At 36.0% G+C, this 18,708-nt stretch overlaps 1 protein-coding gene across 1 annotated transcript in view; it reads right to left on the reverse strand.

Annotated features, from left to right (window-relative positions):
• Positions 1–10,768: 10,768 nt before the first annotated feature.
• LOC134801762 (uncharacterized) overlaps positions 10,769–18,708 on the reverse strand; it is a 95,433-nt gene continuing 87,493 nt past the window's right edge. The window contains exons 3-7 of the mRNA XM_063774361.1: positions 18,459–18,594; positions 14,240–14,373; positions 12,645–12,760; positions 11,958–12,061; positions 10,769–10,922 (exon numbers count right to left, since the gene is read on the reverse strand). Of these exons, the coding sequence (XP_063630431.1) occupies positions 10,822–10,922; positions 11,958–12,061; positions 12,645–12,760; positions 14,240–14,373; positions 18,459–18,594 (591 nt within the window). The 3' untranslated portion in view covers positions 10,769–10,821. The remainder of the gene's footprint in view (positions 10,923–11,957; positions 12,062–12,644; positions 12,761–14,239; positions 14,374–18,458; positions 18,595–18,708) is intronic.

Below are 18,708 nucleotides of genomic sequence, written 5' to 3' on the forward strand. Positions count from 1 at the left end.
AGATAACGGGGTTTGGTAATAACCGTTCCCGTAGTTAAAAATTAAATACTGCAATGAAAATGGCTTGTAGAAGTTTTATTATCCTGTAATTGCTCTTATTTAGCATAAAATACCGATCACATCGATTTCGTATCCAGCTCACTTATTACGAAACTTACCCCGACTCGATCTGCTTCGTTCCCATTGCACCTGTATTGCTGCCGCGAATACATTTGTGGCAGCAATACAGTCGGCAGTAATATTGCTCTGCAATGCTGCTATAGTAATGCTGTCGACTGCATCCAATAATGCAAAAAACATTCCTAAACTTAAGTATAAATGTGTCGATAAAATAACTTTCGATGCTTCTTTTAGCAATGCAGTTGGCAGCATCACTGCATGTTCGCGACACTACTGCAGACTGCATTACTGTCGCAAAAGTCTAAATCGATGTTGCTGCCCGGATTTTAGACATTATATTATAGGACATTTTATCGCAAAATTTATATTAAATTTGATGTTTGCGGCAGTAATGCAGTCAACAGTAAAGTACGCTGTACACTGGTTCGCCTCAACTCGCTCGCTCAAATAGGAAGTTTAGCCTAGAACGTTATAAAGTGATCTCCTAAAATAATACAACCCAATTCCGCGCTCCTAAAGTATGTTTTGTACAATTTATTGCTCTATTAGGGTATAATAATTGCCCATTTAAAGTTTGGAATTGTTTATAAAAGAAAATTATTTTTGTAGTTGCGGTTGTTCTGATGTCTCGCTTACTCGTGCTTGAGATTTGTAAAATAGGTTTTCTGTATTTTCTGGCTGGATTTTAAATACGCTGCTTTATAATTATAAAGGCGTGAGATTATTAATTCTAAAAATAATCTTACATCAATTTCAATGATTTTGAAAGTAACTTAATTTTAATTATAGTTTATAAGTTGGGTTATTGAATAAATCTTATCAGCCTAAAATGTAAGATTATATGTATGATTCTGTAATATGAACACTAAATTGTATCGCCATGCCCGTCCGTCCGTCCAAGGTTTTGCTCCGTGTTTGTAAGTGAATATATTATGTAGGTATAGTGAATATTAAATGTACATCATAACATCCTTGTCTGTCATTTTGAAATTAATTTGTCTTTATGTATATAAACAAAAGTCATTCAAAATGCCAGATGAGCTTTAAAATGTATTATTAAGTGGGTTAAAAACGAATCTTTCGAGCGTAAACCCTATAAAGTTCGACTATTGTGGATATGGAAAATATTTTTTATTGTAAATATAAATCCCTCGGAGCACATTACCTTAAACAGGACTTCACAATTTCGGACCTTTCAACAATGGAAATGGAAATACATTTTGCGAAAAAGAGATATTTTGTGGAATTAACATTTCGATATTTAACTTTGGAAAAGCGTTTACATGCCCGTTTTAACTTTTAACGATTCTGATATCAAAGTACAATTTCAATGCAGCTTTTATTTCAGTTCGTTTTTTAGTGTAAAACCTACTTATAGAGCTTTGACTCGCGTTCATTATTTTCTTTGTTTCATTTTTCATTTCATACTTTAAACATCATAATGTCGGTATTTTAAAATATTTATACCTAAATATGTATATTGTAGGTACCTAAGTATAAAAATTACCACATTTTTTTTACAAGCAGCACAAAAAATAAATTTAGTAAAAATCAACATGTGTTACATTATTCGATTCCTTAAAAATTACATTAAGATTTAGTAAAAGTTTTTTTCGATTACTTAAGTGAAACTTTTGAAATTAATCCCTTGGAAAACCCAAAATAAAGAACCCCCTACCATTAATTTTTGAACCGGGTGTACGAAATAGGTACATATGAAATATTTTAAGGAAATAAAATTTTGTAAATATATAATTTTCACCAAAATTTATTGAACAATGATCAGTTGAGTCTTATTAAATTTCTTCCGAAAAACTCTCTCTTCTCTTCTTATTAATGCGCTTCATTATGCGTGGTTCGACACGCACTTGGTCAGTTTTAAAATATTTTCTACCGTAAAACTTCCAGCAGCGAGGATAAATTCTCCAAACCCATTTCATAAAACACCTAACGATGGAAGAATGGAACAGTAGCGCGTAGGGCAAACCTTGGCTTATCGGTGATACATGGTAATTCGGTGATACTCCGTTATAATCTTACACAGTTCTCACCATGAGGAAATGCGAGCTATAAAATCATTGGCAGCTGTCAGTTTTGATGCTTGCAATTGGGTTGCAGCGATTTAATTGCTTACATTTCAGCATTGTAAGCTCTGCGAAAGATAACAACCCATTATCACCGAATTACCAAGTATCACCGATAAGCCAAGGTTTGCCTACCTACTTTTTACCGTAATTTTATATTCAAAGGAAAAAATGGAAAAAATACGCTTCCGGCAAGACTTGAACCCGCAACCTACGCAATCTCCAAGATTCGCGAGATTCTGGTAGGCTTCCGTAGCTCAACTGGGACAGCTAACGCACGAATTGCGGAGGTTGCGGGTTCAAGTCCTGCCGGAAGAGAATACCTGCATTTTTTCCTTTAATATAAAATTTGGAATATCGCTCGCAGACGTATCTGCATGTTTAAAAAATTGTTTTTTTTTTTACCGTAAATTATTATGGCATAGATGAAAGTATGTACGAGTACCTACTTACTTACATACCTGCACATTTCATCTATGGTGTTTTGTGTATGTAAATGTACGTTGAGTTTAGGCTAAATTATATTGGTTTTTTATTATTATACTTTACCTACCTTTTTCCTGAATAACTGCGGCTGTGCACTGTGCATGCAGTTGTATTTTTAACTAGTCCTTCATAATAGTTATTTACGATATAATTGCGGAAAGTAGGAAATTCGCAACGAGTGGTGATAAATAACACGACCGAAGGGGGTGTTTTAAATCGACACGACTTGCGAATTACCTATTCGCACGTGTATCGTGCAACGTTTTACAGTACATACATATGGCCTTTTAAACTTTTGACATACTCACGGAAAGTAGGACCATAATATGTACTGTAAAAGTTATTAATAACACTCTAAAACAGTATGCTGTATATAAAAAAAATGACATAATATACTACTGTACTCAATTTTCAAATATTTGCCACCGTAAAACTACCACGGGAAATAAATTCTCAAAAAATCATACCACAAAACAGCTAACAAAGGAACAGTAGCGTACTCGTTACGACTCGTGGTTGCGGGCTTTAAAAATTCCTGCGATGCCCCGGGCGATAAACACTGTCGACTGTACATTTTGTAGAGCCGGCTGGGAGTTAAAAAACCGGCCAAGTGCGAGTCGGACTCGCGCGCGAAGGGTTCCGTACCATACGCAATAAACGGCAAAAAAATAATTTGTTGTATGGGAGCCTCACAATATTAATTTTATTCTGTTTTTAGTATTCGTTGTTATTGCGGCAACAGAAATGCATCATGTGTGAAAATTTCAACTGTCAAGCTATCACCGTTCACTATCACGAAAAAATTTACTTCTTTCGATAACTATGGTTATTGGTTATTACATAAGGTTCGATGGGGCAAGAGAAAATACTACATATAGTTAGGCGTAACATAAACCCACCGATAAAAATGTACTCCCACACAATCGAAACAACGCGTAAGTGCCTGCCACCTTGGAATACTTTTCCAAACTGATACATAAATAATATCATGATAGTTTGCTTTCAAAAGTATCTTAAACAGATTAAACACTTGAGACATAAATATTTTTGTTAAGAGAAAAATATCTACTTTTTGGTGCAAAGTCGAATACGCTACTTTTGACGCTGACTGTACTACAAGGTGATACAGCAATTAGGTAGGTATAAGTTTTCTTATGGACACAGTGAATAAAATATTTTTAACTTTATTAAGACTTATTGTTTCGTTTTAATAGCAACCTTAAGTTTAAGCAGACAAAACCACAGAATACATAATAGGACTCACTCTCTAACAAAACGCGTCTGTTACGATCAGCACAGATATGGCCGCTAGGTGGCGACAGCGCCACGCGCGGCTTATGGCTTTCCCCAAAATTGGTGTGGAACGGATGTACTTTTAGCTACCTGTAGCTAAGCGACGAAATCGCGGAGTGAGCCACGCCTGACAAAACCTCTAAGGGCCACTTGCACCATTCACTAACCCGAGGATAACCTGTTAAACCTGAAGTTGCCATGGTTACCAGTACAATATGACACTGGGTTAACGGTTTTACAGGTTAACCCCAGGTTAGTCGGATGGTGCAAGTGGCGCTAAATATATAAACTTTCGTAATTTTCCAAACAGATTAATTTAATTTTGACTATAAATTAAGTAAGATACCATTCCATCTTCTATAATTTAAAAAACTAATGCAAATTTAATAAAATGTAATATTAAATAAATGTTACTCCTAGAAAAGGCATATTTGCTTGCCCTAACGACCCTAACGGCCCGATTCGAACTTTAAGATACGTCAAATATTGCTTCTAGATACGATACGGATTAGATGTGTCAGTGTCAAATTGAATTTTTGTTTGAAGAAACGTTACTTTTGACAATGACATGTCTAATCCATATCGTATCTAAAAGTAATATTCGGCGTATCTTAAAGTTCGAATCGGGCCGTTAGGGTCTTAGCCGAGATCCATTGGGTCACTAATGAAAGCCTCATTTAGACATAACTTGAATAAGCTTTAAGGTCCTTTGAGGGATTAAAATACAATCAATAAACTTCATTTTAAACCCTTTTATAGAAAGTATATTTAAAAGTTCTCATTGATTGATTTTTTTTTTCAATATGAAAAACATTTATTTAAACATTTAAATATAAAAAGTAATATTATAGAAATTAACAAATTTACAGACAGCGGTCGATAGATACCCGGGTAAATGTGCCTAGCATGCTGCTGGCGTTGCCTCTTTGAACAGCCAGCGTAATATGCTGGACTAAAATATGCGCGGGACCTGAGGTCGCCGCTTTTATCTCGGCGTAGACCTAACTTTTTTCTAAATTACCTATTTATCGCATTGATTATATTTTTATATATTTGATTGGTATCGTAAAACCACCCGACTATAGTCCAGTTTCTACAACTATGGTCCACAAGGTCTATTCTCAATTAAATATCAATTGTTATATTATTTTTGGTGCTGTCTGTGTTTATTCTTCCATTTTTTTAAATATTTTGCCTGAGAACTACGATTAAAATAATAGTTGCACTGCATCTGAACGGAGATATTAAAGTCAATTTTCATTTGATTTTATTTTATCACTGACGTTTACCAAATCTTATCGATTTTCTAGTTAGTCCAGGGGTTCGCTTGGTTATTCAATCCCAGGATTTAAGCATAAGCACTAGATTATGCGACAGTAATCTGAAAATCCAACTCAAAGGAAAATCTTATTGGGATTTTGCCAATACTCGTAATATTCCTCGAAATTTCCCTTTGGTCCGTTTTCATAACTATGGTTTTCGTAACTGGCTGCCAAAGAAGATTTATTTTTCCTGTTTCATAATTAATTATCAAACAAGAATTCACTTTCTGCTTTCGTAATCGAGTATTTTTTCTTCGTTCGTAATTAATTATCAAAACGTATTACTTTTTCTTTTTTCATAATTGGACATTTTCGTGTGATACACTTAGTACCTTTTCGTGTAAAACGACACAAAATAACTACCGGGCACTGCGTTGAGATTATTGCTCCATTTATGTATTAGATTAGACTAAGAAGAATTATTACGAAGTGAAAATTATATTTTTTGTTAAAGGAAGTAAGGTCATATTTTTCTTTTATTTTACTGTTACTAAGGGTACTCTGTTTTAACAAGCTTTTGTATCTATACAAATCTAGAAAATTAAAGTAGATGATTTACAATATTCGTATTTTTATTTTCTCTAATTTACTGTAGGGATATCTATGTAGGTACTTTTATTGTATCTAAGTTTTTTTTTAATCAAAATTGTTACAGAAAGAGCCTGGATGTTGCTCTCTTCTCTTTTGTAGTCAATTTACCCAGTCAGTCACTCACAGGGTAAATTGGCAACAAAAGGGGAACTTAACTTCCAAAAAATATATCGAAGTTAATAACGAAACTCGATTACTAAAAGAGTAATAAATTCTTGTTTGATAACTAATTACGAAGCAGCGAAAAGTAATTCATATTTCGTAACCAATCCAGGCGAAAACAGAAAAAAAAATCTTATTTCATAACCAGTTACGAAACTCGATTACAAAACCAGAAAGTAAATTCTTGTTTGATAATTAATTATGAAATAGGAAAAATTTATCTTCTTTGGCAGCCAGTTACGAAAACCATAGTTATGAAAACGGACCAAAGGGAAATTTCTTTCATCCGGTGGAAATCAAATGACATTCCGAGATTAGTTCCTGAAAACTTATGTGTACGAGCTGCAATTCTAACACAATGAAAGGATTAAAATTCGCAAGCATATTACTAAACGATGCTGCGGATGCCAATGGGTAAATCAATTTTTTTGTACACCTATAGTTACCATGTTTACGTCACCCGGGCCACATTTTAAGTAGGTAGGTAGTCATTAAAGTCAATGTGTGGAACACCGGCATATTTTTTTTTGGTTGGAAAGACCTTCATATTTATGGCAAGAGCTCTCGTCTTGAATACGTATACCCAGCTGCCATTTTCATAATCTGGGTATGCACTTTTACGGCATCTAGTACCTCACTCAGATACAGTCAGAAATGAAGAGCTTAGCTCCTGCTCTACCGACCCTCTGTAAGTTGAGTGTGTGTACAAATGAAAAAATTAGAAGCGACGAAAAAGCTTATAGACTGTCTTAACTCTTACCTGATAAACAGTCTTCTCTACATAGATTTGCAACTGTTATCTCTTGGCTTACGGCACTGACAACAGCAAAAAACAAATAGATTGTCACTAATGGTCTTAAAGTTGTAATTTATTAGGCTTAACACCCGCCATACATACATACATCCGCCAAATAAGTAGCGAAATAAAATCCTTGCCGAAAGTAGGTATTTTAATTTCGCATTCTAGTCAAACAAAAGAAAAATCACCGTGTTCCAAGTTCAAAAATCCCAACAGAAACAAAACACAGTCGGAACAAATCACCCACCGCTTGCGGCTGCCTTCTGAATAATTCATAATTCACGTGCAATAATAGCAGGTGAATATTATTTTTCTTTTATACTGCGTCACTGAATAGAAGCCTGCGACCGAGCGATAATAACTCATCAATTGTTTACTACGAACCTAACAGGGTTGAATGGAACCGCTTTTTGCTCGTGTGTGGATGAGTTGCTGAGTCGTTTCGAATGGCTGAATGCTCTGAAAAAGGGCCACTCTTTAAAGAACTATAATGTCAATTGCTATTGCAAAAAGCTAGAGTCCATAGAGGGTCAGACGGAAAAATTTCATGGTATCGTAAAATCAGGTAATTTTAGTCCAATACTGCAACAATAGTCGAATTTAACATAATTAAAGGCATTCAAATGTGAGTATAGGTTTAAAAACATCACGCGAGTCTTTAATGCCTTATTATGCACATTTTCATACACTGCTTTATGTATTGTGCTCAGGAACCGCATGCTACAACTGCCATTGCAACATTTGATCACACAATTAAATATCTCGTCTGAAGCTAGAAATGAAGTCAAATCAAAATCTTTTGTTTTTCAGAGATGCGGTTTTGTGGACGACGGGAATGTCATTTTTAAATCAATATCGACGTTATTATTAAGCAATAATAACATTTTCACAAATATTTTTTTTTGTTAAAACACTACACTATTTTAATTTTTAACAAGCAGAAAACGTCTGCGAACGATGCTATTAAGCTTAGAATAAATTTAAAAGTGGAAAAAACCAAGAGTGGCTGTGTGGAGTGGCTGGAGTATCAATCCAGAGGCCGTGAGTTCAAGTCTCACCCAAGACAGCAATTTTTCCACTTTTAAATTTATACTACACTATTTTGTTAATGTAATGTCAATGATTAATTGTACATAATATATATGTAAATTGATTAAGAACAATATTATTTGCATGTCACTATGCGACGAGGTAGTTGATACCTATTGTGTAATCTTATATCAACCTGCATGTACTATCTTACGCAAATAAATAAATTATGAATTATTATAAATTATTATGAATTATATTATGAATAATAACAGTAAAGTTTATATTTATGTTAGCCGTAATTTATGGTTTTCAACGCATTATGTAGGGGTAAACTTTAATATCGTACTATTGTTGACTTTGAATCATACACCTGACATTGTTAAAAATATATGCATACTTTCTAGGCATCTAAATATGGGCCATATGATAGCTGTATTTTGTTGACCATAGATACCTGACATGCTAGCATGAGTTGCGTTCTCGCGCGCGACTCCATACATCTTGCACGACTTTAAATAGGTATGGAGTCGCGCGTGGGAACGCTCATCATGCTAGACTATCTGTAGTTACCTTAATTTACGATAGGTAGAAGTAGAAATAATTGAAACAAAATTATACAATGACTTTTTTATTATTAACGTTTGCTTAACCTTCATAGTTTTAATTAATTTTATTATTAACTAAATCACGTTTTATTTAATGCACAATAACATTTTTATTAATAGGCAAACAATAAATCGGTATAGTAGAATAGTTTACAATTCAACTATATAGGAGTAACATCGATATTGTATTGAGGATATAAATAATAATTTAGAGAATTTTGAAATATTTATACACAAAAATATTACTTAAAACATACTGCATAATTGGAATCTTATTTTTTTTACAAAATCATTGGGATCTTTTTAAGCACGGAAAGAAAAAAAGTTATCTGTAGGTACAAAAATGCGCAAATAACATTTTTACAGCTTATAAATAACATTTTAAGAAAAACTTTAACATCATAAAACAGATTTGCTAATTTTAACAAAACTATTTTACCAATATCTATTTACTGAATCACATCTAGGCATAACGTTTTAACAATTAAATAAACAATATTAGTACATTAACTAATTCCTGTATAATCGGTTAGTCATCATATAAATCATATTGCTATTGTTTAATAACAATAACAATAAACTACAATTAGTTTTACAAACGTAAATCTAATGTAAGTACTCGTAAATACTTGTTCATGAATGATGTGAACTATGAAATAATATTCCTAGTTCATTTATTTTGGTATTCAAGTTTATTCTACATATTATTGTTTCTTTTTCAGATACGAAATCAAACACCGGAACAAAGGATATATATTGAAAAATCTAGAGGCATATATTATTCAATCAATTTAAAAGAAAGAATCCTATAGGTTCCAATATCTAACTTAAACTTTTTGTGATGAAAGTCAATTTGGCAATGCATGGTAACTCTACCGAAGTACCATGTAACAGAAGTTTAAATATTTTCAGTCTGCAAGCATTGCATTTGAAATATAACATTACAATATAGTTATCAGTGAATTAACAATAGAAATATGTAGCTGTAAAAATGCAAACAAAAAACGTGAACAGTATTGTTACAAAATTCATAAACAATTCATTAAAAATAATGAAAACAGTTGTTTGACGACACTATTTCCCTATGTTTCTTTTTTTAAAGTAAACATATTTAGGTTAGGGTATATCTTAAGTATTTACACGACATAATTACTTTAATTTTGGACTATTACTTATAAGGATTTAAACGGTATTTATATAATAATAAAAATGGCCTTCAATTTCACAAATAACAATGTATGTATTATATACAATGTAAATTATTCTAAAATCAGTCTATGTTAACGGTATCCATAAATCGAATGAAAATGTTTTACAATAAATTTTGATAGATAAAACTTATTGATGAAACTGCATTTCATATTCTGGAATAGCATGGAATTTGTAGAAATATATCTAACTCGACTTAGAATATAGAAATTTCCTCAAACGTAGGTAACAAGAGACTCGAGTGATGTAGACCAAACGCTGCTATCGCTCACATTTGTCAGAGAGTGCTACTGTTCCACAGCGTCTGAGTGTTTGAACTACCCGTAGACACATATGGCATTATTGAACTAGAAGTTGGAGTTGAGGCGCCCCAGTGAACTAGTTCTCTGCAACTCATGTGTGCATGTAATGTATTGATTTAATTTGATTCCGAATGCTGAACATGTGATTCTAAATGTGTGTAAACTTTTAAGATACGAAGGAGTAGTAGCTGTGTAATGTTGAACTGATAACATTATTTCAATTTTGGTTAAAAAATAATGATCCACAGAATTGATTTCAATCTAACCATACGATTCATGTAACAAAGATGTTACATGATGTTAAAGATGTTATAATAGGCATATTAAAAAAAATGGTAAAAGTAAAACATATTAAATAATTAAAACGAGTCACTCACATTCATAAAACTCGACATGTTTCGGTCTAAAACGAGGAGCTTCATGAAGAATATTTTACAATATTTTTACGATTGTTCATCATACCCTTACAACATGGCATTCATAATCAGAACACATTTGATTTACAATAACTACGCAGCTTTGGCCCTCAGTTATTACGTAGTTAACAATAAAGGCCTGTGCACACTGCTTGCGTGTACGTAGACGTGTAAGTGCACGTGCGCGTTGTAATATACATATTATCCTTATGAGAGACGGCACACCGCTTGCGTGACGTGTGCGTGCACGGCTCCAACAATTTAGCACACGCGCACGTGCACGTCTGCGCACACGTAGCCAGTGTGCTGTCTTTAAATGACATTGCTTGTTCCGAATGAACTACTTTTACATTAGTTACATTATGCAATCACTAACTAAATCCGGGTTCAACTAAACCAGCTATCTTACTGAGGTCTCGACGTATTTTCCTAATAATATTTTAAGGAAGAATTGAAGAAGTAGTACCATTATTGTAGGTAGGCGTGTTTCTGCTGCAGCGCCTGTGGAAAAAAAAATGGGTTGACTTTTTCTCAATATTCTTGCTTTGTTTTAGTGAAGTATAATATAGAAAATATATTTCACAAACAAAAAAAGGGTTAGTGTGTGGTGCTCAGTTGAAAAATGTATTAAAATTAAATTGTAGCTATCAGAATTCAAAAGATAATTAAAATGTCCTTTCTTGTATACGAATTCCGAAGAAACGAAGTTTGAAGAGGACTTGATAAATAATAGAATTTCACGGTTATTGAAACATGTAATTGAACATATTTTATTAACCCGAGCTGCATACATCGCTGTCATCGCATTGTTAGTAGCTCGGTACACGTCAAAGGCTGTCGGACTACTCTTACTTTTTACACTGTGTCCCGAGAACAGAATAAATAATAGTACCTACGAGGTACAGAAGACTCACTCTCTAACAAAATGCGTCTGTTACGATCAGCACAGATATGGCGACAGCGCCACGCGCGGCTTATGGCTTTCCCCAAAATTGGGGCGGAACGGATGTACTTTTAGCTACCTGTAGCAAAGCGACGAAATCGCGGAGTGAGCCACGCCTGTCCCGAGTCCGAGTGGTCATAAGTATTGATATTTATGATTGTGAGCGATAAGTACTAGCACTTTTAACGTTTAGACGTGTTCAATATATTCAAATAACAACTTTCACCGTCTTAGTAAGATAAGCGAAGGGTCGAATGTAGGCTTAGATATTCCAATTGTATACCAACGGCATAGGTGAGTCAAATGATTAAATCAACTAGCATAATTTGGCACCTCAAATTAAAAAAAACCGAGGCGTCTTCAGTTTTGTATAGTGAAGAGAAATAAAGTGTCGGAAGCATCGGGTCGGAGCGGAGTTTAACCTATTAGACTGAGTCATACCTTACGCTGTCTTCACAAACCGTTTGGCTCACCCGTATTCAATAAGCGATTGAATTAACCCAAAAGTTCACTCCAAGATTGCGAAAGTTGCCGGCAACCTGTAAAACCTCGGCCTTAGGCATTACCTGTGAAACTTCGGCCTTAGGCATTACCTGTGAAACTTCGGCCTAAAGCCGAGGCGGGGTTCGCGCTCCGCTCTCGAAGCACTAGGGTTTGACTCGTCGATTTCCATACGTCGAATATGGAGGCCTCGCACCTGGAAAATATGAAACTGTTTAATGTTATCTAATAGACTACAGCTGTAGGTATCATTATACTAAAATGACCTTTTATCTCTCTGAAATACTCTGAAAATATACTTCTGATTAAAAATTTCCTCACCAGAATCGGTTGCTTCACTAGCAATTTTATTCTAAAATTTTACGGCTATGGTATGCAGGGTAACTATAAACAACTGAAAATCAATGAAAATTACACATGTTTTCGTGTCTTTTTCGATTAGATTCTGCCCTTGCAAATATAGTCTAGATTCCGTGTGAAATTTAACACCGCGTTTCCTTTTATTAAAACTTGTAAAAATTCATCATAAAAACTACAATTTTGCGTAAAGTGTCTTCCATGTATGCACGGTGGACCAATCTTAGATATAGCGTAAGTAAGTACCTACCTTATGTTGTAACAGAGACCTACACCCCACAAACGCTTGGGAGACGCAAGTCTCCCGAGCGTCGGCGTTTAGTCAACTCTAAGGCTGCTCCTCGACGCAACGTTCCATAGCACGCTGATTAGATGCTGCAGCTCAAAAGACGTTAATGTGGGGTGGCCCTTAAGCTTCTTACCGAATCATTAGAGTAGGCACGGGCGAGAGCGCGGCTGCCTCTAACTCTAGAGTGGCTTGACTCGACGCGTAGCCATTGCTGAAGTTCAGCACGTGGTTAGCTGTGAAGCCAGGCACCTGTGGACAAGGGCAATTTTACTTTATGAGGCAGAAGAGAGAGCACATTGTAATTCTGACAGAGATGAATATATTTTTCCTTGGTCACACATTGACCACGAACGCTGTAAAGTGTTCGAAACGTCGGGATGTATTTTAAATTCACTATAGCTATGCGATATAATCCGATTTAATCGTTTTATTTCATGAATAACTATCGGTAATCGCAGACAATATAATATTATGTAGGTACTACCCGTATATTAAAAAAACGATCGCATTGGTAAACTCCTTATTTTTTGTAGTCGGTTAAAAATGGCGCTGCCTGACTTAAATTCATATAGTTATCAATATAATTTTTTTGTAAAGAGGTGTCCAATCATTAGATATATCTATGCACAAGTTTCACTTTATCTTCTTCAACCTAGCGTTTTCCCTGCCTAGCGCCAGGGTCCGCTTTCCTGCTCAATCTTCTTCACTTTGCCCGGTCTTCGGCATCCTCGGGTTTGAGATTGTTTTCTTCCATGTCCGTTTCACTTTATACAAGCCAAAAATATGTTGACGCAAATAAATAAGAAGCCAATAAATTACGTTTTAATCAAAGAACAAATTTAACTTTCAAAATTACTTTCATGTTTCTAAAACTTTTAAATTCAAAGTTTTTATAATTTCATGAATTTAAATTTTTATAATAGCTTTTATTTAGACCTTGAGCGACATTCAAGTGTTGATCTCAATTACGTATTTAGTGTTGTTCCCCAATGAGATGCGCAATGAAAATTAAAATTAAATGAAATGAGTGATGTCGATGTCACTGATGTGAGAAGGAGAACCTTACTCGACTCGCGACCAGACTGATCACATATATCTCTTGAAAGTAGTTTAACAACTGCTTTTTAGGGAACATAGCGTTACAGCTATTTTCAAGAGAATCATCTGCAGAAACAGCTAACAATTCTGACGTTGTTCAAGGTCATATTTCACGCCTTATTGCGTCACGGCCTAGGTAGAAAGTGCAGCTTGAAATCTGCTAGTTGACGTACCACATGACGTTGGCCACGAGCCAAGATGGCGGGGGCGACGAGCAGTTCACCTGTATGTGGTCGCCGCCGACGTACTAGAGCGGCCCAACGACACGTTCAGACTGGTTTCATCTTTTAGTGCGAGGATAGAGTCTAATACTACTATATCGCCCAAACAAACATTTGAAGAAAACTCACCATCTGCTCGTTGACGTACCACGTGACGTTGGCCGCGGGCAAAGATGGCGGCGATGAGCAGTTCGCCTGTATGTGGTCCGACTAGGGAATTTTCCTGGTACTGAGTTTGTATGGCGAGAACCTGGAATTCCCGTACTGTGTTTGTATAGAAACCGGTACCGGGAGCACTCCCTAGGTCCGACGACAAGTTCAGATCAGACTGGTTTCATCTTTTAGTGCGAGGATGAAAGTCTAATACATAATTATGTATTGCCCAAACAAACATTTGAAGAAAACTCACCATCTGCTCATTGACGTACCACGTGACGTTGGCGGCGGGCAAAGATGGCGGCGACGAGCAGTTCGCCTGGATGTGGTCGCCGCCGACGTACGACAATCGGTCCGACGACACGTTCGGACTTGTCAGTGGGGGTTCTGTTGAAGAACGTTTGAATTAAAATTGTATAGCTGCCTGATTCTAACTTTAAGATAGGTACGTCAAAAAATTGCTTAAGGTCGTCGTCGGATATGTCAATGTCAAAAGTGACGTTTTTTTTGGAGAAACAACCAAAAACGTCACTTTTAACACTGACAGATCAAATCCATGACTAATCCAGATCTCATTCTCATCCTGGTATTAAAATCAGAATACGCATGTCAGAAAATACAAACGTGATAATATGTAGGTACTTACCCATACCCAGGTCGTTAATATTTAGGTACCTATTGTTTTGTCTAGAATTGACCTTTATCTGAAATGTGTTTGACCCACCTAGACCTCAATTCATTAATAATGATCCTATTGTAAATAGTAAACAAAGAAAATCGAGTTGCTATTCCAGGGGAAGTAACAAATTTCCTTTTCGAAACTGAATTGGGCCGCCGACCTCTTGCAAAATGAATTTTCCATTTGAAGCGACCGAATACACACTCATCCAGCTGAATTATTTGTCTTTGTGAAACACAATTATTCCTACTGTCTTTGGGAACGAGTAATGAATTTTATACAAATTGTGGTTATATTAATTGTGGAATATTTGACGTAAGTATGTATCTTAAAGTTCGATCGGGGCGATAGAACCACAATTTCTGTAGTTCATTACTTGTTCCCAAAGACATAACTAATCCATATCGTATCTAGACATAATATTTGACGTACCTATCTTAAAGTTCGTACCGTGCCGAAAATCTCGCCTCGAGTTCCATACGGTTGTGAAAAAGTAAACTACATATTATTCAGGAGAGCCAAATCAAAATTGGCTATTTTTTTGCCTTTATTTCATGAACTATGTGGACTAGACATACCGTTCTTTTTTATATAGCAAGGCCTTTTTACCTTCTATTCTTGATAAGTGAAAACGATTTAGTACTAATAAATATTTTAAAAGTAATTTTGTTTTAACCACGTGGCGCATAAACACAGTAGAACTTTACTACCGTTTCGTTACCTGAGACTAAGCTCACATGCAATATTTCACCTCTCCTATTAAAATATTCCGTGGAAGGGGAAATATCGTGAGTGGGCAGATGGGGACTAGAATAAAAAGGTGCAGCTGATACGCTAAAACGTTGCTTCGGGCGAAACAAGTACTTAAATAATAGAAGTCGTGTGGCGACAGGTAAATGATAAAGACTGTTAGCCTATACCACTGTCGTCAATTCGGACGTACATTGACATCAGAAAGATATTTGACTCATGTATTATATTCGTACATTTCGTCCGCGCCAATAAAGTACGGACAAGTACGAGTGAAATGCACGATAACAAAATAACATGATTCAAAATATCGTTCAGATGTCAGTGTATGTTTGAAGTGGCCTGACGTCTACGGCCTCCTAGCCTAGTCGGTAGGTAGTGATCCTGCCTAGTCTCGCGTTCGAATCTTGGTAAGGGCATTTATTTGTGTACTCATCACGGATATTTGTTCCTTGGTTATGGATGTTAGTTAATTATTTAAATTTTATTGCATAAAACAAAAACTTTATGTAAAAAAGGCGTTATGTTAGAGGAAATAAAGAGGCCCACAGTTTAGCAGTTCGCCGGACGATATCAGCCTGTCAGTTATACGCAAAAGGTGACAGTTCCGACCAACTGAGAGAATGATATCGTCTGGCGAACTGGCAATCTGTGGCTCCTTAATAATTTGCCTCTATCTCACATATTGTAAGTAACACCACAATTTACAACAAAAACGAAGAACACAATTTCAACCTCATAATTATGGACATGGATAGTTTAGAACTTGAAGTGGTCTTTGTCCGCAGGTAAAAAATAACGCTCAAAGACAGACCGTATTTAAATTGAACAGAGGAAAAGAAAAGAAAATCTTGACTCAAATCCAACTCATTAGAAAAGCTTTTAACTTAAAAAATCCATCATTAAAATCCAAGAGAAATTTATGCAATTAAACAGGGATACAACTACGAAAAACAGGGGGAATTAAAGGAGGAAAAACGGGATTCCCGTTTCCCTGGACATTAACCCCATATCTCTGAGCGGGGAATACCAGTAATTATTTAGATGGGCCAACTCTCGGGCGAGGCGTTGTTGCAAGGTAAGCTTAGTAACAGTATGGTAACGTAAGACTGACAAACGGTTTGTTAAAGAAGGTTTAGGTTAGGTTTAAAGATATTTTTTCTCATAAAAGACATACAAGTCAGACAGAAACAGAGTTACAAAGTAAATAAAAGTAATCCTATTTACGGTAGCATAAGGTTGTATTGCGGTGGAAAGTCCGTCAGCTGGTCGTGGAATATTATGTAAAAAAAATCAAGGTTGGTTTAGCTGGGATGAAAATTGTTAATCGTTAACGCTATAACAACAATAATATTTTGGCTACGCGTACTAACCTGGTACCTAAACAGTACCTACAGTCCTACAGTGTGACTTAGTGTACCTAAACAGTAAATATTTTGGTTAGGTTAGGTTGATGTATTGTTAATATTGTTATTATTTTTGCTTGTATGTAAATTCAATGTTGACGTGTAAAAGTGCCCTTGTGGCCTATTTGCTGAATAAATATTGAAGTTTGAAGCTTGAAGTTTTGACTTTTACATGATGTGGCCAACCGATCGTTTCATGAAATGATTGCCACATCATGAAATGATCAATTCCAAGACCTGGTTACGACACAAAATGAAGTGAAAGTCGTGCGTGTGATGCGCGCCAATCACCAAGAAGATCGTTAAGGTCGTATCAAAACCGTAACAAGTTCTTAAATCTGAATCGAGCCCCTATAGCTAGCCTCGTTCGGCCCACCATACTTAGTGTAAGCCATTGAAATTTAAACCAAATTGGTTGGAAAATAGGGTTGATTTTCCATTGTTTTACGTTTTAAGTAAAAAAAAAAAACAGTATAACCTCAACCTATCCAGGCTTTTTATTCATGTTCCTTTAAAAATCACATTGGGCAGGACAAGGCTAGAAGTGGGACGCACAATAAACTGGTGATGATGTCTTCTACTTCCTGGGCATAAAGTGTACATTGTACAAAATATAAAATCATACTGATTCTTTCCTACTGTGGTGCTCTTGCTGCATTTTTCACAGCGCCACAGATTAAAACGAAGTTTACTGTTTGTGAATAACGGAACACCTGGCCTCGACCTTTGCAAGTACAATTTCCAGTAAAAGATTATGAATTCAAACGGATTTGTGAGGTTCTCTCAGTGTGCAATATGGATACGTACTTGTTATTTTATCAAAAATTGTAACAGGTTGTAGTTGTCTTAGCGCCACTTGCACCATCCCACTAACCAGGGGTTAAGCGGTTAAACCGTTAACCACGTGTCAAATTGTACTGGTAACCATGGTAACTCTAGGTGTCACCGGTTAACCCCGGGTTAATGAATTGTGCAAGTGGTACAATTGATTCTTTAGAAGCTACTCTAGTCATGCGGGCTCGCCCTAAACAATCTAAATTAAAAATTAAACAGCAGAAAGTATCTAACCTACGACCACGGGTCTGCTTTATATGGATAATATCCTGTGATAACGACTTGACCCTCAAGAAAACCAAAAAACTGAGACGAGTGCTTGGCTTTATCTCTTTTTCTTTAGTATATGACATCTATTTCAGTTAATAAAAAAAGGAGAAAGTATATCTTTAGGATGACTCAAGTTAGACCTAGAGCTAGAGCTTCCGGCAATTACTTTTATATGACATTATAGGCGATCACGTGATGTTTTCCATGGAAAACGATGCCGGAAGCTCCGGATCAGTCACGGCCCGGTCTAACGTGAGTCATGCATCCTTTATTCTTCGGTCCCTCAATGCTGAGGATCGTGACATCATGTCCTTCTGTGGAAGACCAGGTTCCTCCGTATATATTCTTCACCAAGCGCATGCTGGCTTCGTGCAGTTTTAACTGCATAGATGCAGTAATTTGAGCACACCATCTAGTAGGATGGCCCTGATGTCTGGTGCCTTCAACTTTACCCGTCATAATAACTCTCCAGTCTATCCGAGGAGCGACGTGAGAGGTGAGGAGGAGAAAGTTTATAGAACAAGTCAACTTACCTACTACCACCATCTCGGCGGCTTTAATATCCGTGTGGAAAAGCGGAGCGTCGGCTGACACTTCGCACTGGTACTCTCCTGTCAGAGTTCGGTCCACTTCTGTCAGAATCACCCGGTTCGCGTCCGAGCCTGCCACCTGTGGACATAAAACAATATGTACCACTAGAGTAAATTTTATTCGACATCGTGACGTGACATACGCGTTAGCGTTAAGTCTCATTTTGTATGGGATTTTGAGTTTCCAAAACGT

This window comes from Cydia splendana, chromosome 2, assembly GCF_910591565.1.
Source record: "Cydia splendana chromosome 2, ilCydSple1.2, whole genome shotgun sequence".
Lineage (NCBI taxonomy): Eukaryota > Metazoa > Arthropoda > Insecta > Lepidoptera > Tortricidae > Cydia > Cydia splendana.